This window comes from Penicillium malachiteum (genome assembly GCF_028827825.1).
Source record: "Penicillium malachiteum strain IBT 17515 chromosome Unknown utg000005l:1.0-9002435.0:1.0-325561.0, whole genome shotgun sequence".
In the NCBI taxonomy this organism is placed as follows: domain Eukaryota; kingdom Fungi; phylum Ascomycota; class Eurotiomycetes; order Eurotiales; family Aspergillaceae; genus Penicillium; species Penicillium malachiteum.
The window spans coordinates 51,363-72,591 of NW_026643098.1; the positions used below are offsets into that span (position 1 = coordinate 51,363).

General features: G+C 44.6%; 9 protein-coding genes across 9 annotated transcripts; 4 read left to right on the forward strand and 5 right to left on the reverse strand.

Moving 5' to 3' along the window:
• Positions 1-997: 997 nt before the first annotated feature.
• Positions 998-1,912, reverse strand: N7483_009923 (oxygenase MpaB family protein; the record flags this gene model as incomplete). Its single annotated transcript, XM_057093350.1, has 1 exon — positions 998-1,912. One exon carries the CDS (start codon positions 1,910-1,912, stop codon positions 998-1,000), a length of 915 nt encoding a protein of 304 aa, XP_056942646.1.
• A 1,612-nt stretch (positions 1,913-3,524) lies between these two features.
• Positions 3,525-4,730, forward strand: N7483_009924 (DUF3712 domain-containing protein; the record flags this gene model as incomplete). Its single annotated transcript, XM_057093351.1, has 3 exons — positions 3,525-4,023; positions 4,082-4,206; positions 4,287-4,730. The coding sequence occupies 3 exons, from the start codon at positions 3,525-3,527 to the stop codon at positions 4,728-4,730; spliced, it is 1,068 nt and encodes a 355-aa protein (XP_056942647.1).
• A 656-nt stretch (positions 4,731-5,386) lies between these two features.
• Positions 5,387-7,320, reverse strand: N7483_009925 (acyl--CoA ligase; the record flags this gene model as incomplete). Its single annotated transcript, XM_057093352.1, has 5 exons — positions 5,387-5,951; positions 6,029-6,453; positions 6,524-6,958; positions 7,026-7,163; positions 7,228-7,320. The coding sequence occupies 5 exons, from the start codon at positions 7,318-7,320 to the stop codon at positions 5,387-5,389; spliced, it is 1,656 nt and encodes a 551-aa protein (XP_056942648.1).
• Positions 7,321-8,269: 949 nt separating this feature from the next.
• On the forward strand, positions 8,270-9,939 carry N7483_009926 (questin oxidase family protein; the record flags this gene model as incomplete). Its single annotated transcript, XM_057093353.1, has 5 exons — positions 8,270-8,429; positions 8,513-8,815; positions 8,872-9,225; positions 9,289-9,696; positions 9,746-9,939. The coding sequence occupies 5 exons, from the start codon at positions 8,270-8,272 to the stop codon at positions 9,937-9,939; spliced, it is 1,419 nt and encodes a 472-aa protein (XP_056942649.1).
• Positions 9,940-10,311: 372 nt separating this feature from the next.
• Positions 10,312-12,429, forward strand: N7483_009927 (beta-N-acetylhexosaminidase; the record flags this gene model as incomplete). Its single annotated transcript, XM_057093354.1, has 1 exon — positions 10,312-12,429. One exon carries the CDS (start codon positions 10,312-10,314, stop codon positions 12,427-12,429), a length of 2,118 nt encoding a protein of 705 aa, XP_056942650.1.
• Positions 12,430-13,137: 708 nt separating this feature from the next.
• On the forward strand, positions 13,138-14,133 carry N7483_009928 (uncharacterized protein; the record flags this gene model as incomplete). The annotated part of the gene is made up of 1 exon (XM_057093355.1): positions 13,138-14,133. One exon carries the CDS (start codon positions 13,138-13,140, stop codon positions 14,131-14,133), a length of 996 nt encoding a protein of 331 aa, XP_056942651.1.
• Positions 14,134-14,409: 276 nt separating this feature from the next.
• N7483_009929 (isocitrate lyase/PEP mutase family protein) lies at positions 14,410-15,516 on the reverse strand (the record flags this gene model as incomplete). Its single annotated transcript, XM_057093356.1, has 2 exons — positions 14,410-15,240; positions 15,307-15,516. The coding sequence occupies 2 exons, from the start codon at positions 15,514-15,516 to the stop codon at positions 14,410-14,412; spliced, it is 1,041 nt and encodes a 346-aa protein (XP_056942652.1).
• Positions 15,517-17,539: 2,023 nt separating this feature from the next.
• Positions 17,540-19,127, reverse strand: N7483_009930 (FAD-binding oxidoreductase; the record flags this gene model as incomplete). The annotated part of the gene is made up of 4 exons (XM_057093357.1): positions 17,540-17,661; positions 17,715-17,838; positions 17,912-18,946; positions 18,996-19,127. Coding segments are annotated over 4 exons (1,413 nt in total), but the record flags the coding sequence as incomplete, so codon positions are not given.
• A 510-nt stretch (positions 19,128-19,637) lies between these two features.
• Positions 19,638-20,968, reverse strand: N7483_009931 (isopenicillin N synthase family dioxygenase; the record flags this gene model as incomplete). Its single annotated transcript, XM_057093358.1, has 6 exons — positions 19,638-19,742; positions 19,795-19,974; positions 20,035-20,421; positions 20,474-20,554; positions 20,615-20,767; positions 20,819-20,968. 6 exons carry the CDS (start codon positions 20,966-20,968, stop codon positions 19,638-19,640), a joined length of 1,056 nt encoding a protein of 351 aa, XP_056942654.1.
• Between the last annotated feature and the right edge of the window lie 261 nt (positions 20,969-21,229).

Sequence of the window (21,229 nt, forward strand, 5' to 3'; positions counted from 1 at the left end):
GCTAGAAATTAATGCTAGAATTCAGTAGCCTTGAAAAATGGCTTTTTCTTGTCCTACTATTTCATGATATGACCAGTTTCTAGTTGAGATTCCTTTGTCCTTCCCCGCATTAAACTAGTACGGAAGCTGCAAGTCCGAGTCAGATCAGTAATATTCCAAAGGTTCCAAGGGCTTCAGGGCTGCTTTTTGAACTGGTATTTTTAATAAGTCTTAACCACCCAGAGTCCCCCATGAAATGCTTCTAGTCCACCGGAAAGAATTACACTTTTCATTTAACAAGCTCAGGACTAACTCCCATGCTTTAACTTTGCAAGGACACAGGAGAAGAGTACATGCTAAGCCTCGTTCGTATGAAAGATTCATGAGTCATGAGCCAGCCCCACATTTTATGAATCGGCAGTTGATCATTCTCCACATTATACATACAACATGATACATGAGACGGCATCGAAGAGGTGGAGAGCCGCGGAACTCGGTTAATCAAATCTTTTGACCTTGATTCGTTTGAATCATGTAACCGGAGCTCGGTTTTTGACAAGGATGCATTTTTCTGGGCCGTTTGAACTACTACATACTGCACAGTACTTGTAACTATCACGACTTACCGATTGATATTTCTCGGTACTACCTGGGCAGTCAACCTCAAGTGCTAACTTAACTGCGTATAATCGTCTGCTAAATGAATATATTGTTGACGAAACCACAATAACATTTGAAGGCTGTTTCTCCGGTTTTATTTAATTTTCTACATCAATCCAAGGTAGATCTCCCATACTAGAGCGTTGAACCTTATTATACTATTGTCTAAGTTGTAATGATACCTTGAAGACTCCACCAGAGGGCAACGTTGAAATTGGTTAAGAAATGGCCAAAAAATAAAAATAAAAAATGTATGATTGGAAAAAGTTTCAATAGGTCACTTCTGTCTAACATTCTGAATTCCTTGCACTGTGCTCAAAGTGAAAACATTTTCCCGACGTAAATATTAATCATAACCTCAACCTTTGTGCGGTGTATCCTGAAGGCGCTTTCGCATATCCTTCAAATAATACCGCATTGGGTAGGTGCGCACGCTTCGAGGAAGGGCAGGATAAGTGACTCTTGTCATCCCAAGGAGAACACGATATGTGAATGTCCTCAGCCTGCTGGTTTTCAACCCATATGCATCACGGAGTCTGGGCGGTAACATCTCGGTGGTAGTGAGGCGAACAAGGGGAAGGACAGCGCGAAGAGCGAATGGTACTTTCTTGTTTCGCAGTAGATCCTCAGCAACTCTCCTGGCGTGATCAGTGACTTGAATAGTCTCGATCTTATGGTCCCAGTATTGCCAGAAGGATTGCCTGGTTTCAGGCCAGAGGGAGGGAGGAACTCGAAGTGAGACTGCCAAGATTGAATACTCGCGATAAATGATCTCGCTTTCTTCCTCGGTCATTTGACCAAATATGCGTTGATAGATATCGGTTCCAACTGCGTACAAGGTGGCTGCGACCCATAGCTGAAGCTTGGGGTCATCGGCAGAATAATCCTGGCCCTGGACGGCGGCGTGGGCTTTATGGACAAAGTTTATGATCAATTCTTTCTCTGTCTCAGTTCCGTAGACCATGCAGTAAATGTAGGTCATTGTTGTGCGAAGGCGATCAATTGGTCGGTATGCGAAATTGCTATGGTTATCCACCCCCTTTCCAACACCAGGCTCAGCTACCTGGAGCAAAATAGCGACGGCGCCTCCAGCGAGTATAATCGCTTCTTGCACAACTTTCTGCATAACTTCCGATCTTTGAGGAATCTGATTCTCATTTGTCTGGGGGCTTGAGGGCACGAGATCACCCCCGCGCTTCTCTGATGCAAAAAGAACGTCGGGCTCATTTTCTCCTTGGCTTTGGCCCCTTGCAGGGGATGATGATGTTGACATGTTTTTTTATAGATTTTTTCGTATCTTGCAATGACGATCGGCAACTGCCACGAAGTGTCAGATGGATGGGAAGTTCCAAGGCTGAGACTCAATAGATGATGTTAAACACTGACAGTTCAAGATTTATCATATAAAATTCAATTCAAATGTTCTATCCAAAAAATCACACTGGGGAAATTTTAGCTGAAATATATTCGTCCAATCTCACATGCACGGTGTGTCATCAAAACACAGGGATTTGAAGATACTTGAACTGTTGACGCAGGCCTCGATCATATGGATTCATCTGCATTCAAATGCTTGAGTGTCTTGATTCATTCAAGGATAAGATAGGAGATCGAATGTCAAAATTTCTGGTTGCAAGGTTTCCGTGGACCGCGGACCGGGCGGGATCTGATACCTCAATTGAAAAGTCATTCCAATATATACTGGCGTGTGATTCAGTTCCCCTGGAAGAGCCCTGAGCACAACCTACTAGCAGTCAAGAAACAACCTAGCGGCCCGGCAGTTGTGATACGAACCGAGGACGGCATTTTCTTTTTCTCTGAACACATGCTGCAGAAATGTCAACTTCCAGGTTCTTAGACCTTGAGGATGCGGGGCCCCGCAGGATCAGCGAAATTCTGAGGTAAAATCAAATTGAGACAATGGATTCTTACTAGTGCATTCTAACATCATGACTGTTATACGTGGATAGAAACTCAGACCCCTGGAGAGGGGAAAACACTTACAGCGTTCAGATCATCATGATCTCCGCGTCACGAGGAATTTCTGAACTGTTGAATTTGGGTTCCACATATACCGTGCCACAGCCCAGATCAAGCTACTTAGTAGTACATAAAAACCTTTCTCCAAAGTGGAGTTTACCAATAGTATCTATTAGATGTGTCGAGGAATGAATGTACTTCAGCGTACCGGTACTAGCACTTTAATAGCGGGTCCTTCAGTCTCAAATCAATGTAGCAATACTATAAATACTGTGCTTTAGCTGAAAGGTGTAGCTTTCCTTATAGCCTTGAAATCTATCTGCATAGCAAGTCTTCGTTTCGAGCTTGTCATCCTAGGGAGAGCTGTGACTGGAAATCCTACTTTGAGTCGAAGCTCCAATCTTGAGAAGTGGATTGATGACACTTTACATCATCCAAGGCGAGCTCAATCTTGGAAACAAGTTCAGCTGTACACATCCACAGCTCTGCATGACGGATTATTCCCTGAGTACACGACTTACTATCCAGTAGGTATCTGGTCGACGCACTTCAAGTTTCATCATTCCCAGTCCTGTATATACACGTATCTCCAACATCCCTCACTCTCTCTTCGTACTGTAATCCTTTATATCCAGTGGATCCTCTCTGACATTTATTTCTTGCAGGAGATGGACAAGTTGCAGAGCGAGAAGTATGTCATTGGGGTGAACGAGCCAAGGGATATTATATATGAGAAGGGCCCGGCTGATGCAGGACGCGACAACTGGTTATCGGTGAAAGAGATCAACTTTACCAAACAAAAAGCAACAAACAAGATTCGTAGGCATTGCCGGCGCTTCTTCTGTTTTTATTGTCTAGCACTTCTTATATTTTTGATAATATTTCTTCCAGTCTTGTGAGTGACCATGGGAAGACTCAACCAGGCCCCAAGCCTTCAAGCAAGAAGCTGCTTTGATGCTAATTCCTCCATATTTCGCAGCTTCCTCGTTGCAATCCCAGCTATCGCACAAAGAGTTGTTGACGATACAGATCTCCCGATATACTCAGCTGAGATCTTGGATCCAACCCCGAGCTCAGTATCCTTTGTGCTCCATACATCTTTAAAAATCCCGCTTGGTCTGCGAATTCGGATAAATGCGTTTAATTTGAGTCTCTTCAACCGTGATGTTCAGCCCATGACTCCTTATATCACCGTGAAACTACCATCATACAGTCTCAAGGGTCACACCGCTATGACTATTGAGCAGCACAATACCTTGATTCTAAATGAGAGTCAATTTTTGGACACTCTAACAGATGCGGTCTATCAGGAAAGATTCACAATGTCAGCCAAGGGGTCAACCGTGGGTCATCTGGGAGCTCTGAATGCCCCCTTAACTCTTAATAAAGATATCGAGTTGAATGGTACGTGAACTATTATTATATGCTGAAACTGGAAACTGAATTCCATTCTTCTTGGAAGGCTTGGACAAATTAGATGGCTTTTCAATTGAGTCCGCTGAAGTTGCTATTCCAAAAGAGGCAGATGGTACCAATATTATCGCCACAGCAACATTGCCCAACCGTTCAGTTTTTACCTTCGCTTTGGTGAGTACATATCCTCTAGTAATGTTATCACATAGAATATTTGGAGACATGATCTGATGAAATCATGCTCGATATTGTAGGGAAATGTGACTCTTAATCTCTGGAGCTATGATCTGCTTATCGGCCAAGGCACTATCCAGAACGTGGTACTGAAGCCAGGGAACAACACAGTGTCTCTTCGAGGGGAGCTTGATATCGAGACCATCATCGATAATATATACGATATCATTCATTCGCAAGAGGCCGCCCTTCTGGATGGTGACTTTCAGCTTTCCGCATCTGGAAACTCCACAATATATAACGGTAACCATATTGCGTACTATGAGGAAATCTTGAATAATTTGACACTCACAACACGAGTTTCAATACTTGAAGTACTAAGCGGTACTCTTGACGGACTATTGGATGATCACAGCAATTCTACGATCGCTAGTTTGGTCCAGAATATTACCAACACTTTGAGCGATCTGACAAGCTCAAAAGATATCTCAAAAGCCGCCGATTCCTTGAAGGGTTTCATTTAGGAGTCCGACTTGGCGATCCATTACCTCAAATGTTCAGATGTCGTGCAGTTGGTACTTTATGTACGATTCAATTGTTTATTTCATGACCCAAGTCTACATTTTCTGTTCAAATTCAAGATTCAAACTCTTCTTCTGGACTCAAGTCATCTGTTTCTATAAGGAGTTAAACGTTGAAAGGAGACTTGGGTCTAGAATATGACAGATTACTGGCTCAAAATACGAACATTGGAGGCCTGAAGAATTAGGGTTATAATCGCAGAATGTGAAGTAAGGTCACGGTGTCCCTTGGCACATGTCGATCCATGATAGACCTGGAGATGCAGTACTGTTGAATATTCAGGCCCCCAGGGCTGAGATGAGAATTAAGGCCGATTTAGTGTCCCATGACTACGTAACCTTGGAATACTATCTGCTGGTCGGATTTTAAGTTTGAACTCTCAACTGCTCAGCCCTGCCACCTGCAGTAGTAACTGTGGCTATCACCAACATCATTTGAAGTATAGTAAATTCGACTCGGAGTCACCTTCAGCTTGAAGTGTTCTAATCTCAAAAACTTGAATAGTAGGAATAGATAACTTTCCTAGGTTCAATCGCAATGATTTATAAAACTAAGTACAAGCTTGAAAAAGGAGTATGCTATACAATCAAGACCTGGTCTAAAGGTTGGGTCGAATCTTTCCATCCTGAATTTCCTTTTTCGCATAATCCCTGAGGAATCTTTTGAGGATTTTACCACTCGGGTTTCGAGGAATAGAATCAAGGAACTTGACTCCTCCAGTCAAAGACTTGTATCGAGCCAGATTCTTCAAAACGAATTGTTGAACATCCTTTTCAGTGAGTGGTTTCTCTTTGGCTTCGGGGCGAAGAACCACATAGGCCCGGGGAAACTCGGTATTTGCGTCAGGGCCAGGGATGGTAATTCCAATGACTGCAGCGTCAATGATCTGAGGATGCGACAGAAGAACAGCCTCAATCTCAGGAGGCGCAACTTGGAATCCCCTGACTTTGATAAGTTCCTTCTTTCGATCGACTATGTACCATTTTCGAGTTTCTTCATCACAGTAAGCGATATCACCAGTTTTGAACCACCCGTCGGCATCAAACGAGTTTGCATTGGCCTCCTCATTCTTGTAGTACCCTGGTGTTACGGATGGGCCTCTAACACACAGCTCGCCCCGCACACCATATGCAGAGATGTTGTTCCCTTTGTCATCGATAAGCCTGACATGCATAATTAGTATTTTTCTTCCCTAAAATTTTCCCTCCCACTCAACTCCGACCGTGGAGAAATCACTTACTTTGCTTCTAAATTCGGGATCAATCGTCCAACCGAGCCAGTGGTATCATGCTCAGGATAGGTAAACATAGTGGCGACGCAGGATGTTTCCGTCATACCCCAAACTTGGGTAAAGGGGCTACCATCAGCCATCATAGATCGAAGCCGCTCTTGAAGATCTTTATCCAGGGGAGCTGCTCCACACAGTGCAGTCCTTGTCTTCTTGAGATAAGGCTTTTTGTGGGAGATGGGAGACATCAAAATAGCAATGACAATTGGTGGGACCATTGCCAGCTCAGTGATATCGTTCTTCTCCACTGTCTCCAGGTATTTTTCTAAATCGAATCTGCGCATCACATATGTCTCATGACCGGCTTTTAGAGTCGCCACATGTGTTACAAAGCCGACGGAGGCATGGAAGACGGGAACCGCGATCACTCGAGACATCTGTATACAAATCAATTGTCAGAATTCCTCTTAGCATTTCATGGAGTCGCGGGTAATAAATGCATCTTACCGGGAAAGGTCGGTGATTCATTTCTGTGACGAACTCATGCTGGGCAATGAAATTGTAGTGAGTAATGGTGACGGCCTTGGGAAGGCCTGTGGTGCCACTACTGAAGAATCTGGCCGCAGTAGTGGTTTGAACTTTTTCCAAACTGTCAAATCGAATCCAATCGTCCTCTCCGTGATCCAACAATGTTCTCCATGATTCCATTCCTTCTGGAATGGACTGTTCCAAATTATCAAATATCCATACTCTGTCATTGGAAATGCCGGCCTGGTTCGCTGCAAGAAGTGCTGCCTCTAGAACTTCTGGTTCGGATATAAGGAACTTGCTTTCCGACGCTTTGATATGATGAGACAGCTCATTCTTAGTGTAGGACGGATTCGATCCTGTAAACACGCCGCCAGCGCCAATTATAGCGAGTACCAGCATGCTGTAGTTGATCTAGGTAGCAAATTATCTTGATTAGGATCATTGAAATCCAAGTATTAATATAGATCGGCAGACTCACATCATTAAAAGAATGAATTAGAACACAATTTCCGCTTCGAAGACCTGCAGCTCGGAGACCTGCAATCAGACGCCGAATTATTGGGCGAGCTTGATTGCAAGAGATTGATCTACTTGGCGTCTGGGCATCGATATACATCTGTTTTTTCCACGTTTAGCTCTCGTCGGTGTCAATTCCAGAGTCTCAAAATCCCTATTCTCACCGGTTTATCTTGATCGTACGTTGGATTGTCGAAGATGTAGGACAATAAGTCCTTTGTGGGGAGCGAAAGACGCTGAGCGGGCTCGAAAATCATCTTGCTTCTGTATTACTGTCTTTATTTACTGATGGGTTATACTGATGATTCAATGCTAGTGAAAAAACTCCCAGATTTCAAATGTCTAGGAGTAGGATGTTGGAAGGTTTAAAAGAACAGATTGAAACAAGTGTGAGATGATCGTCTGGCCAGATCGACAATGCAGTGGCCGAGTTCGGAATGAACTGCGAATCAGAATTTCGCAGGATTCAGGCGTACGAAAGCTGATAATTTCGAATAATCCTTGGTGGCCTTAGTGCATGATGATATTAACCCATAATATGAAGGATCATGTAGTCCGAGCACTTGAGATGAATTTCCCCTCATGAACCTTGGAAGCTCGGAACTCGGCTTAGTACGGAGTAGAGTGGGAACTTGAACATTTGAATGATCATCCTGATTCCTCGGTCCTTCAACGGGCATTTTCCACCTTTTGCCGATCGTTATTCCATACTGAATACTCCGTACGGAGAGAGTAGATACATTCATGAACTACGTCATGGGCTTGGATGATGAGTTCATGCTAAATCACAATTCCAAGGTTCCTTTCACATTCAATCCTATAAAGATTTATTCTTTCTAACTCGGATTTGATTTTATTCCAGAAATGAATCCCGAGGTATAACCGTATAAGCATTCTTATGCGCCACTATGCATACTATGCACTTCATAAGATGCGGGGAAGGTCTGAATGAGGGGGGTTTGGTCTTTTGGTCTGATTTGACTTCCCCTTTCTCTTTCAATCTATCATGATACTTCATTCCATAAAAAAATATACCGAGATCCCACATCTTCATGCGCACTCTATAGTCTAATTTGGAATTTGAAATATCTACACCTTAAACTTGAAATTTTGGAACAATCTTGGAATCTTCATCGCTCCCTGGTGACTTAGTATACTCCAGGGCAACATTGTGCATTTTTCACTGCATAGATTACTCGTTGAACAATGGCAGCCTCTCACAGGGTTAACCTTACCAATTATGCTCCGTTGACCGGGATTTTTGAAGTCCAGCCTCTAAAAGACGAAATTCTTCGAAAAGCATCGGAGATCTTGCAACAGAACCATGATAACTATCACATCTACATCCATAACCTAGGACTTCACAGTGAGTCAATCAACATTCTTTAGAGCCCCGAAGTCACAGTGAAGTTTAAACTGCCAAGCAGTCTGACTTGGATTCACTTCTAGATCATATTCTCCATCACATTTTGGCTCTTGTTGCATTAGGAGGCACCGAACCCCAGCTGGAGTTGGCATATAATTTGAATACAGACTCTCAGAAATCTACTCGCCCACCTGATCCTCGCCGTGTCTTGGATTTCGCTCAACCAGCCAACTTTCGAAAATACCTAGGAAAGGGGGATTATTATGATGACTACTTTGCCTTTTTCCAAGATCAAATTTCACGCCATGGCCTGGCGGTGACAGTCAACGAGTTTCTCTTCAAAGGGCACGATCGCGCTGAGGACATGTTTCAACGGTTTTTCAGTGGTAATTATTTTTCATCCTCTGGCTCTGAACTAACCTTGAATTTGACTTGTTCATAGGATTCCTTCACTCTCCCATTCATCTTGGGTATGCGATTGAATTCGATCAGCCGCTTATCGCCGCCGAGGCTCTTGCTATGACAGCCGTCCATGATAATTCATTTGGATTGGTTCTGACTGAAATTGAACGATATGCTTCCCGTTCGTCTTCAAATGAAACACTTATCACGCTCCAGAGAAAGATGCATGAGAATCACCAACTTCGTGGGGCGATGGATTACAAATACGGGGTCAAGCAAGTGCGTGATGGCTTTTTAGCTCACACGAAGGATACATTTATGGAACTGATCGGGTCATGGAAAGTCCAATCCCATGAACTTGAAGAGAAAACAGCCGAGTGTCTCAATTCTACACGTATGAGCATTCTTTACACCCATCCCATTCTGTTTTTCGTTATATTTCTAACAAGCCTTTCAGTATACTGGACAGCTCTGGCTCAACGCCCTGAGAAGCAAATCCGATTCGACTTTTTCCTTATGCATTCGATTACAGCGGGTTCTCTTTGGCCAGCATTCAACAGTGTGTCATGGATCAGTGAAAGAGCAAAGTGTCGCTTATTAGAATGGAAGGGACGTGCAGATTTGATGTTATACTGTCAAGTCGGATTACCAGCTCAACAACCTGAGGAATTACTTACGTATAGGCCACAGTATCCCTCCGGGTGGTCCGAGGTGTTTAAACGCGCTTGCGATTACAAGGATGATGGTCATTTGGCCAAGTTCATTCGAGGAATTGCAACAGCCTATCAAATTAGCAAGCCATTTGTCTCTAAGTCACATTTCTCGCTAAAAACTGAAGAACAGTTTCTCCAGATTGCGCACATGGGTAAGTTCATTGAATATTTGAAAACACCCTCTTATCTAACATTGTGTAGTGATTGATTCAGCCGAGAAATTCAATCTCGAATCTGCCGATCGGGAAACAGAAATGATCTGCGTCAAGTATGGATATCCTCGTATTATGTCCCCAGAAATTCAACGTGTGACAGCGCGTTGGCCTCGTCATGTGGGGTTCGAGGAAGCATGGTTCCATGTACCCGCACGAAAATCCAACATGCCTCGACTATAAGTGTACTCGTAATCATGGATAGAGGAGAGATAAGACTCTGCTGAATGCGATAATGAGAATTCTATAGCAAATTGAAGATTTTACCAGTTCATTATCTCTGATTTCGTTCTTGACAACTAGTAAAGTCAACTGGTAAATATGGAGATCGGGTCAACCCGTCAAAGTGCCCACTTTCATCCCACGCAAAATATACCATACACTACGGAGTAATGTCCACTCCACTAAACAATCAGTTCAGATTCATAAGTCTAGGAAACTCTGGCGATTTCGAAGAATGCAACACTACCATCAAAAGGTTACGCTTACCCCTTGTATCAGAATGTTAAAACCAGAATCTCCTCCCCCTTGCTGACCTCAAGATAACGCGACATAATGATTTGGCGCGTCTGTCTCCTGGCTGTGGTGGCCTCGGCCCTTCAGACTTTGCCTCCTATTAAATTCGATGATCCTGATCCAAGCGCGACTGAGGCCTTCTCATTGGCTGATGTTAGTAGGACCATCTACGTCCAGTCCGATTTCGCATCATGGAGTGATCAAAATAGCCTGACTTTGATCCCACCATCAGTCGCAGAATTTGCAGAGACTTTTCGTGATGATATAGAGGAGCTGACCAATTCCTCCTGGCAATTGCGCAGAGTCACAGATTTTCCTAAGGGCGCGTCGGGTGTTTTCCTGGGGCGATCTGATGCATCGGCCGGCAAATTCACATATGAGGATGGTACCGAGACAGAGGAAGGGTATGAATTACTCGTCGATCGGCATTCAATCTCCATTCTTGGATCAGGAGCCCGTGGAGTATGGTGGGGAACACGCACGCTGCTTCAACAGATTGCTTTGAATCCAGATGGCCTCCCTCTACGCCGCCTGAGCGATGCACCCGCGTACCCTACCAGAGGTTTCATGCTTGATGCTGGACGCAAATGGTATTCACTGAAATACTTGAAGGATCTTTGCACCTATGCCTCATTCTTCAAGCTATCTGAGTTTCATTACCATGCGACCGATAATTACCCTTTGAGTCGAGGACCCAACAAAACATGGAACACAGTGTATTCACAATTCGCTTTGAGACCTGAAGATCCCGCCTTAATGCCTCTTGTACAAAGAGTGAATGAGACACTTTCCCGGTCGGACTTTGACGATTTTCAAACTCACTGCGCGCGAAGGGGAGTTACTGTGATTCCCGAAATCGAGAGTCCAGGTCATGCGTTGTCAATCACAAAATGGAAGCCTGAACTTGCCTTGGCAGAGGAGGATCTTCTCAACCTCACTCATCCCGAGACTATTCCACTGATCAAATCTATCTGGTCTGAGTTTCTACCATGGTTCCAGACTACAGAGGTTCATATTGGCGCGGACGAGTATGATTCGACTCTTGCCGATGACTATATAAGCTTCGTGAATGAGATGTCCTCTTTTATTCAGGAGACACATGGAAAGAAAATCCGCATCTGGGGGACCTATGAACCTTCGACCTCCATGTCAATAAGCAAGAACATTACCATCCAGCATTGGCAATATGGACAATCTGATCCAGTTAGCTTGGCGCGTGAAGGATACAAGATCATCAATTCTGAGGATTGGTGGGCCTACCTTTCACTCAAGAACAATCATGTTCCAATCACACCAGCTCCATATCCTCAATTTTTCAATAACACGCGTGTATTGAACTTCGGCGATATTGAAGGTTGGCAGTGGACTCCGGACCTATTCAATCCGGTCAATACAACAGAGCAGCCGACTCAGAATGCCGTCCGTGGTGCAATTCTTGCAGCTTGGAATGATAATGGACCCGATGCGACTACTCAGTTAGAGTCTTACTATGCCATAAGAAATGGCATTCCCGTTGTCGCATCTCGTGCGTGGTCAGGAACTCGTGGACCACTGCTTATTGAATCGACTTTAGATGATTCGATTGCTATTCTCACTGCAAATGCTGTATCCCAAAATCTCGATCGAGACGTGCCAAAGGATCAATCTGGTCATATCTACAACATCTTATCATGGACTCGCTCACACGACGAGGCATCAAAGTCGCATCACCGAATCGGTCTTGGAAGTAAGGGTATGAACTATACACTGGAACTCAATGTTACCGGTCCATTCGCTCTTCACTCCGAGGATGCGACACTTTCTCTTTCAGACGATGGTCAATTGGTATTTTCAGCGGACGGGTGGCCGTATCCCTTACGCTCGGTTTCCGAATCCGATGGGTTCGATCCGCAAGAACTCGGTCAGATTTGGGCAAATGCAACAAGTTCTACCCATACAGTATTGAACACTTCCTGTCCCTGCAGCATCACTATCCAAACCGACCAATTTGAAGGTAGTAGAGCTTGGGTTGATGGTGAATTCGTGGGCCGCTTCGAGGTCTTCGTTTATGGCGGGAAAAACCAGGTCTTTTCGTGGAGCCAGATGGCTTTTGTTGCGCCACTGGAATATGTTGTTGGGACTGGACTGCAAGAGTTATCTTTGACAAATCATTTATAGCGATGGCCTGGTTTGAGCTTTCACGCATATAGTATATCTGTGATCTTCCTACAGTGTTGTCACAGGCAATGATAAACTCTCTGCTGAGTAGCAGTGATCCAGGTCTGGTTGTTTAAATTTCAGTCCGAAATTAGAACTAGTAAATCAATAATCCGCGCGCCTTTTGTCTGATTTTGCATAGCTCATTATCCATAATAACATGATCCTGCTATCAGTTTGGAATAAGCGTCGTCATTGATCTCCGATGTATCCATAAGCGGCGTCGGAGCTGAATATTGGCACCCACAGCGAAATGGAAATATTTCCTTCGACTAAGAGTCTCCGTTTCTCATGCGTTTGGTTATACCTTTCCTTATCCAACTTTATGGCTTTACAAGAGACAGACACCCATCCCGGAGAGAATGAGTCGCATGAGATAGCCCGTCAACCCCCGACTGGCACCCCTGAACGACAAAAAACACCCACTTCTAGATGTATTGGCAATTTCTTTTGGAAGCTACATTTTGAAGAAGACATGAATATATCACAGTCCATCGATCTTCCTCGTTCACATACCGACGGTTTGGATCATATTTTCTTTTGATTCACAGCCTAGTTCGATCACTGATATTTGCAGACCAGAGGGCGAACAGGAAGACAATTACAGAAATCGCAGACCTGCAAAATACACTTCAATGTCTTGAGGCGAGACTTTCGGAGTACGAGGACATGGCAAGAAAGTCGCGCGAGCGAGAGATCGCCGCCGAAGAGAGATTCTGTGAACAAGCCGAGCTGCTTGAACAGGCCCGACAAGCGGCGGATATAGCACGCAGGGAGAATCAAGAAATCATAAACAGTGTCAAACAGCTGGAGGGTTTTACTGACTTTCTAAGTGAAGAAGAGATTAGGGACCAGACAGCTCAACTGTACCGGAATCTCCAGTCCTGGGTCGAGCAGCATTATGGAGTTCTCTGCCCAGAGGATATACAAACCCCGACGGAATCACTTACAACCCGAAGTACGCTTGACTCAGATACCACATGCAGTACTACACAGACTCTAATGGAGCCGATCGGTATCTATGGTGATATATCACATTATATTTTCAATGCTATCCTGAGTCGTTTCATTGTGGGCACAGGTAATCCAACTATCAACCACTTATTTCGGATGCTGGATGAGGAAGTGCAACAAATTTGTGGGTTGAGTCTTTCTCTATCCAAGCACAGTAACACCAGTCCTTCTATCACATCTCCCCCTCAAAATTTATCTATCATAGCTAATTTCACTGGGTTAGGCCCCATCCCCATAAGGCTGCATTGGCGCTCTGCCACAAGTATCGCAGCCTTGCAACTTGCGAGGACAGAGCTCGAGGGCATCGTGAGTCAAATAGCCGAAGTGATTGAAGCACGATATTTTGACTATACCACTCCTTTATCGAATATCAACAGCAGGGCCGAACAGCTCAAAGGCATAATTTGGGACTTTGTCAATCTCAAGGGGCAGATTGAACGTCAAGATGCCCTTTACTATTTTTGGTGGGTGTTGCCTTATACGCCATTTCGGGAGGGGAATATGATCACCCTACCTGAAAGCGATCTTGCAGTTTCAAATGGTACTGTTGAGTATTGTCTGTCTCCCGCTCTATATAAGCTAGAGCGAGATGACACAGAGCCCAGCTTTGTTCGTCACGCATTTGTGAAAATTGCAAAGAAAGAGATTTGACTTTTCGAAGTCATGCGCAACAACGATATTACAAGGACTATTGCTTCAGATTGCCACATCGCAAAATTGAAAAAATGATTTGCTCGAATATTATTATCCAAAACTCGGAATTCTAGCTCGGAAACAATATTTGAAACATTCAATTGATATATAAGATTCAAAATATGCTACTATACTCCAAGACTGATTTCACATTCTGTATATGCCCCCAATACCACAAACGATAGAAGATTTGAAAAATGTCAAACATTTCGAATATCCAAGCCTTCACGTCTCTCACACGCCGTCGTTGAAGCCGTCTCCACCTGATTCAGTATCAATCTTGACGGCTTCCATAAGCCCACAGACCTCAAATATCTTGCGTGGTCCGAGACCCTCGGGTGTGCCAACAATGCCTTCAGTCTTGAGGCGTATCAAAGCCGATCTAATACCGATGTATGCTGGAGCGAGTGACGCGAAGGAGAAGATCATGATCCGGAATCCCATTTCCTGAGCCTCCTTAGTGGTAATTACTGGTGATGCTCCGTTTTCTACCATATTCAGAAGAAGGGGCCAAGGAGCCAGGTCCTGCACTGCTTGCCGGGCCTGATCCTTGGACGTAAACCCCTCCAGAAGACCGACATCGGCACCCAAATCTCGTGCTGCTTTCAGCCGGGCGATGCATTCGTCATAGCCGTGCTGCTGGAGAGCATCGGTTCGCGCAATGAGGACGATATCCGAATGCAGACGATCTTTGGTCAGTTTCGCTGCTCTGATCCGGGTGAGGTATTCCTCCATGCCCACCACACGTTTCCCCGCAAGATGACCACATCGCTTATTCTGAATTTGATCTTCGATATGGAATCCAGCAACGCCTGCCTGGATGTACTGCTGGACTGACTTCGAAACCATCAACGGTCCTATATGAGAAATCTTGTCAGACACAGGGGTTTCATTCCAGAAGAGTTTATGCGTCCTACCTCCATATCCAGTATCCATATCCGCGATCAGTGGTGGACCGAATGGGTCGAGATTGGCAATCATCTCTGCGTTTGTCTTCATGTCGTGAAGTTGCGCCAGCCCAAGATCAGCCACTCCCAGGCGTGAGGCTGTCGTGCCAGCTCCAGTCTACAAACACCGTTAGAATAATCCCTCGGCGAAAGGTTATGTACAAGATTTGAGAGCGATTCATACCATATACAGTGCCTTGAAGCCCAGATCCATGGCAATGCGCGCAGAGAGACCATCATAGACACCAGGGCACACGATCAATTCTTTCGTATCTTTCAGCATTCGGCGCAACTTTGATGCTGCTGGGATAACATAGAGTGACACGGATGGCTCTTGCTTTATGCCATTGACTTCATAGTAACCATCTTTCTCAACAGTGATGGTAATCGTCATGGCTGGCAAAATATTTGAAAAGTTTGGGATGATTTGAAGAATAGGAACTTGAAGGTGAGGTGATGAATCTCAGATCTGAGGAGAGGCTTGCCTCTTTATACCTCCGGCACCTGGGATTGAATCGCTTCCAAGGTTCCGCCTTGGGACGCCCGCGAGAAAAGATATCATAATCATCAATCATCACTATCACCATTTCTACGCTTGGAAGTGGCTCTACCTGCTTGGCTTGGCCAAGACAATTACACAAATAAATGAAATATGAGAACACCGTCTTGGTGTCTTGGGAATGCAACATTTCGCCGTATGCCAAGCCATGCGATGCTTTATCTTCTGCTCTTGGGTCGTACCAAGTCATCTTCACCCAGTGAATGACCTTATCATTTATTGGCGGCGCATGTTAAAGGGAGCTCTACTATGCATTCTTCTAAAGTGAAACAATCTAGACATTTGGTGGCAGTGCTAGATTGTGTAAGCCGATATGCCACGTTTTAGGACAAAGTGCAACCATGGATTAAAAATTTGAGACTGTTGGAATTAAATGATGTTTAATCCCAAATACTAATGTTCTTCGGTTTTGCAAGATGTGTGAATGCCTGTTTAGAAATTAGGTATCCCATACGGCCTCAATATTTCAAGTTGATGATTGTACCAGTAGTAGATTGTAGCACTGTTCTAACACACCATGGCTCGGACCATCCAGATGTCCGGCGATCCCTCCGGGCAGATCATATCTAGACAAACCTTCCTGAATGGTTCATTCATCCGTTCCTTATGGGTCTTATTTGTATATCAAATACTGGTGGGTCTGACTCGGAGTCTCTACCTAGAGTCTCCTTGGAATAGGTCCACGGGTAAGAACTTAAACCTATGTCTGTTCATCAGCCACTGGCACTATGATATCCCAGATACCATAGCAGATCCACAAGGAATTCAGCAGCATCCATAACTCTTCCCTGAAAACCAATCTCCATACGAATTAACTCAAGTATCATGCAGATCATTGGAAAATTAGTTGACGTTTCCCAATCTTATGGGGAAATTTAACCGAGATTACTGACATCTGGAACTACATTCGGTCATACTTAGCCAATGACCTATTTTTCCGTCTAGATTACATGCATGTGTGAGTGGATTCTCACACTCTTCAACTATCTCTTGCATTAGCTTGCCTCAGCACCAGGTACATGTAGGAGCGGTTTATTTGCCAAGCCATCTTCTGGTGATATCGGGCGGGAGATCACCAACCCCCCCCCCCCTCCAGCGTAAAGCCGCGTACCACTGATATCATTTTCATCTTTCAAATAGATCAATAAGTATAAGATTTCTCTCCTAGTGAGTGGGTTTCAGACTTTGTTTAGTTGATTGTCTATGTCAGTTCCTATTCTACATTTGATTACAGGGGACTAACACGTGGTATATGAACGGACAGGCAAATGTAGGCAAGGCCGGAGATAACCATCAAGTTAAAGCGAAGGGACACCATGCCAAGGGGCTCGGCATCATATTTGCTCTTAACTATTGGGATTTATGATCCCGAGTCATCCTTCCGAATCACACTTGGCAACTTTCTGGGCACTTCATGCCCAGGTGAACATGCAGAATCTCCTCGGCGTAAGCCACATGCTAAGTGCTTTCAGGTTACATTTCTTGATCTAAGCCTTATCTTGTGAGCGAGGCACGCGTCAGGAATATGAAATTATTTCCTCTATTGGCAACGGGGTTCCGGTGCTTGGCTTGCCTATTTGAAAAGTTCATCTTCGGGAGTGGCAATGGCGAAGTCGGAACAGCCGAGATAGGTATGCAGGAGGATGCATGTCAAAGATTGCCATATCGAGAGAGGTCTCTCCCTATCAGGCCTAACACTAAAATTTCTGCAGATGTTGGTGCTTGCAGCAGCATCGTTCCTAGCGTGTCTCGACTCTCGACGGCCTGGGCTATTCCCCCACCTCCCGCCCCCTTTTTCTTCCACTGGATCCACTCCATCCGACTTGTCAAGCTGAGTATATCTGCTTGACTCTTACAGCATGTTCGACATTGGTATTGGATGCATTTTATGAAACACATTCTTCGGGTCATATTTGCCTTTAATTTTCTGTAGACGTGCGAGATTTGCGCCGTAAATGTTGGACACCACAGAGTCACCCGCTAGGCATTAAATGAGCCTTTGATACTGGAGAATTGATTCAGGATTGACTTACGCTCTGCATAATTGATGTACTGGGGTACTTTCTCGCTTGGCTGGCTGGCTGCAGTCTTGTCCAATTCAGACTTCCACTTCTCTTGGATGTAACGTGCCCAGGCGCGGTGTTCGGAGTCCTTTGACTGGAGTCATGCATAGATATCAGACAAACATACTTGCATAGGTAATAAGATAATATAATTGGATGCATCTCACCTTATCATACCACCGTAGGCAGATTATGCCATTTTGAGTGGAGTTGCGACTTGCAAACGCCGTGGCTGAAATATCAGTTTCGCAAACCTTGCGCATATCGATGAATTCAAGAATGATGGCGGATTCAGAAAGGTCGGGATCTGTTTGAACCTTCTCCATGAGGTCATCGAAGATTGTGCGAGCGAACTTCAAATCCAGAGGTGGCTCGTAAAAGATTCCCTTGAAAGACTTGCGACCTCCATAAGTGGCCTGGGGGTTTTGAAGTGTATTGACCATTGAGTATGAAATCATATCCAGGGTATTCATGACTGGCTCCAGATTCAAAAACCCAGCAAATCTCTGCTTCCCTGCTTCAGCTGACCCATTGTAAAAGCAAATCACAATGATTAAGGGTCCAGCACCATCTGGTCCTTGAGCAAAAATGACCATTGCACCTGAGCGGGAGTCGGGATTTGCAAGAAGAAGATTTAGCTGTTCGAAGAGATCTTCCAGCTTATCAGGGGTAAAGGCAAGAATTCCAGAGAATACCAGATCTGCCTGATCATAAGCTTGGTAGGTAAAATCAACCACAACACCGAAGTTATACCCAGCTCCACGCAGTCCCCAAAACAACTCAGGATTTTTAGAGGCAGATGCAGTCACCAGTGAGCCATCTGCTAATACAATCCGAGCTGAAAGCAGATTATCAATAGTGAGACCATACTGACCACTTAGCCATCCATACCCACCACCTAGTGTCAGTCCTCCAACTCCTGTATGATTGACAGTTCCCCCGACCGTCGCCAGGCCGTGAGCTGCGCCCGCTTCGTCCACGTCCTTCCAGATTGCACCACCCTGTGCATTAATTGTTTTCGCGGTCGGGTTGACTTGAACATTATTCATACGTGACATATCGATCACCAGTCCTCCATCACTCGAACTGGTTCCAGCTGTTGAATGACCACCTCCTTTAACAGCAACATCGATACCATACTCTTGTGCCCATAAGAGAGATGTGCTGATGTCGGCAGGCTCGAGTGGTTGTACCACAACTCCCTTTTAATTATTAGCACACCCACCATTATTGATAGTAGAATATTCCTACCGCGGGTTTTATGGCTGTCTCTGACCATCGGCCGATACTCGCTGCATAGGCATTGTAGTCAGGAGTGAAAATTGCTGCATCCTTGAGCCGGCTACGAAGAATGTCGATGAATCCGCTGTTGATCTTGGACATGATGCTTATTTCCAAAAAAAATATGATAATCTTGATTTGTCTTCAACCTCTTTCGGACGTTCTCGTAAATATAAGCAGAGTTAACCGGGGTATAGGAATCGCGGGGTATTTGATCTGCGCGCCCGCAGTGGGCAAAGTACATTGCCGAGTAATAAGAGCACGGTTCGCCATCGGAGCGGGAACCGTTCACAACATTGATAAGTGGCACTCGTGCGAGGAAATCCCAGGTCTCAAGAGCACTTGATAGCGTACTACTTAGTGACATAGGATTCCATGACGAACATGCATTAAAGCAAACAATCGGATTATTCTCATCGTTCAAGGTATTTCATTGTATGACGTAACTGATTGGAGTTATCATTCTCCTTAAAAGATGAGTTGAAATATTTGACTATTAACAGAAAATAATAGTATACTGCTTTCGAAGAAAATGAAGGATCACTTCGTCATGAAAAATTCCATCCACCCTCCGGTGTTGGGTTCTCGTCGTGGCGCAGTAGCACTGGTTCCTTATTTCAGTGTCTGGGTGGAATATTTTGTAAACAGCGCTGGATACCATCGCTGTCCAACATCAGGATGGCTCAAAATGCGATTCCTCAAGTGAGCCTCTCCAAACTAGTATCGATCAGAATAAAATACTTGGTCGGATAATTCAAAAAGAACTCACACAGGAATATAAAGGAGAGAGAAACTCGCTAGGCACATCAACTGCCCGCTTCTTCCGGTCATCAGAGACAGGAACTCGGTCCACGATGTGAGCTGCTGATTCTTGAAGCTGGCTCAAATTCAAGTCGAGACGAACTGCTAAAAAGTATGGGATGCTGTATCGCGTCTGAGATGTTGGTGCCTATGCACAAAGAATAGTGGTTAGCTGTGCAACATTTATAGAGAATTCCAACTTTCATACGATAACTCGATGTGTAGTTGCAGCACAAATACCACCGGTAATTGCCTCGAACCCCTGCTGAATATTGACAACCAGACTTCCCTTGACAGGAGGAACATCAATCCAGTCGCCATTCTTGTTAAGGACCTGCAGCCCACCAGTGTCATCTTGCGAAAGAAATGTAAAAAGACCAGCAGAGTCCTTATGAGGACCAACTCCTTGCGAATCCTGGGCTGAGCGGGGATACTTGACAAATTTCAAGCGACTCATATTTCCTTTAAAGGCATCAAAGGCATTTGACGGGAGAGATAGGGACTCTGCGACCGAGTGTACGAATTTCTGTGCCAAGTCATCGATTCGAGCGATGTAAGTCTCTACAAGATCCTGGACACCTGGTGTATCTGGATACTATCTGAATGTCAGTAGTTATTACACATGTTGCATTTGAACTATGTAATACTTGGTTTGACCCTTCCAGTCTTTGCCAAAATGGATCATTCGGATTCCATTCTTTCATCTCTGGTGTTCCAAAATCAAATTGCTATATGAGCCGACACGTAAGTACTCAGTGGACGAAGAATGCCATGAAGGTGACACTTACTTCGCGAAGATCTTTTCTTGAAGCTGTAGTCTCCGCTCCAAGTCGAGTGTATCCCAGGAACGAGGGTGAGTGAATCATGTTACACCCTTCTTTCACTTCTGTGGGCAGATCGAAAAGTTCCGGTAACCTTTCATGTGTGTGCTGGAGGAGATCCTAGTATTTTCGTCAGTCTTGAAATCATTGTCTGACGCTAGATTTTCAAACCTCAAGACCGGTGTTAGTCAAATACAGGAATCCCACGGTGAAAATTGCCTCTTTCAACTTCGATAGCTCATTCCGTTGATGTCTGGGGTCGCTCAGATGGGCGAAGTTCACGATCGGCACTGATTCAAACACTCCTGCCATGGTGTTCATCAAATGTTGAATTTGAAGTTACAAAATCTTGTTATTTGTTGCCGATCTTAAATCACAATATCACCTCTCAGTTGTCAACCCAAAATATGTCGTCAAGTCAGAAAAGGCATAAGGTGGCACGATCCCCCACTTGGATCCTGTTCTATACGCTTGATGGCGACATACCACAGCTGACTCATCTTTGATCTTCAGACCGAGGTAAAAATTTGAAGCTATTAGTTTACTAGTAGATGAAGTTGCTTGGTGGAAATTGAAGAGAGA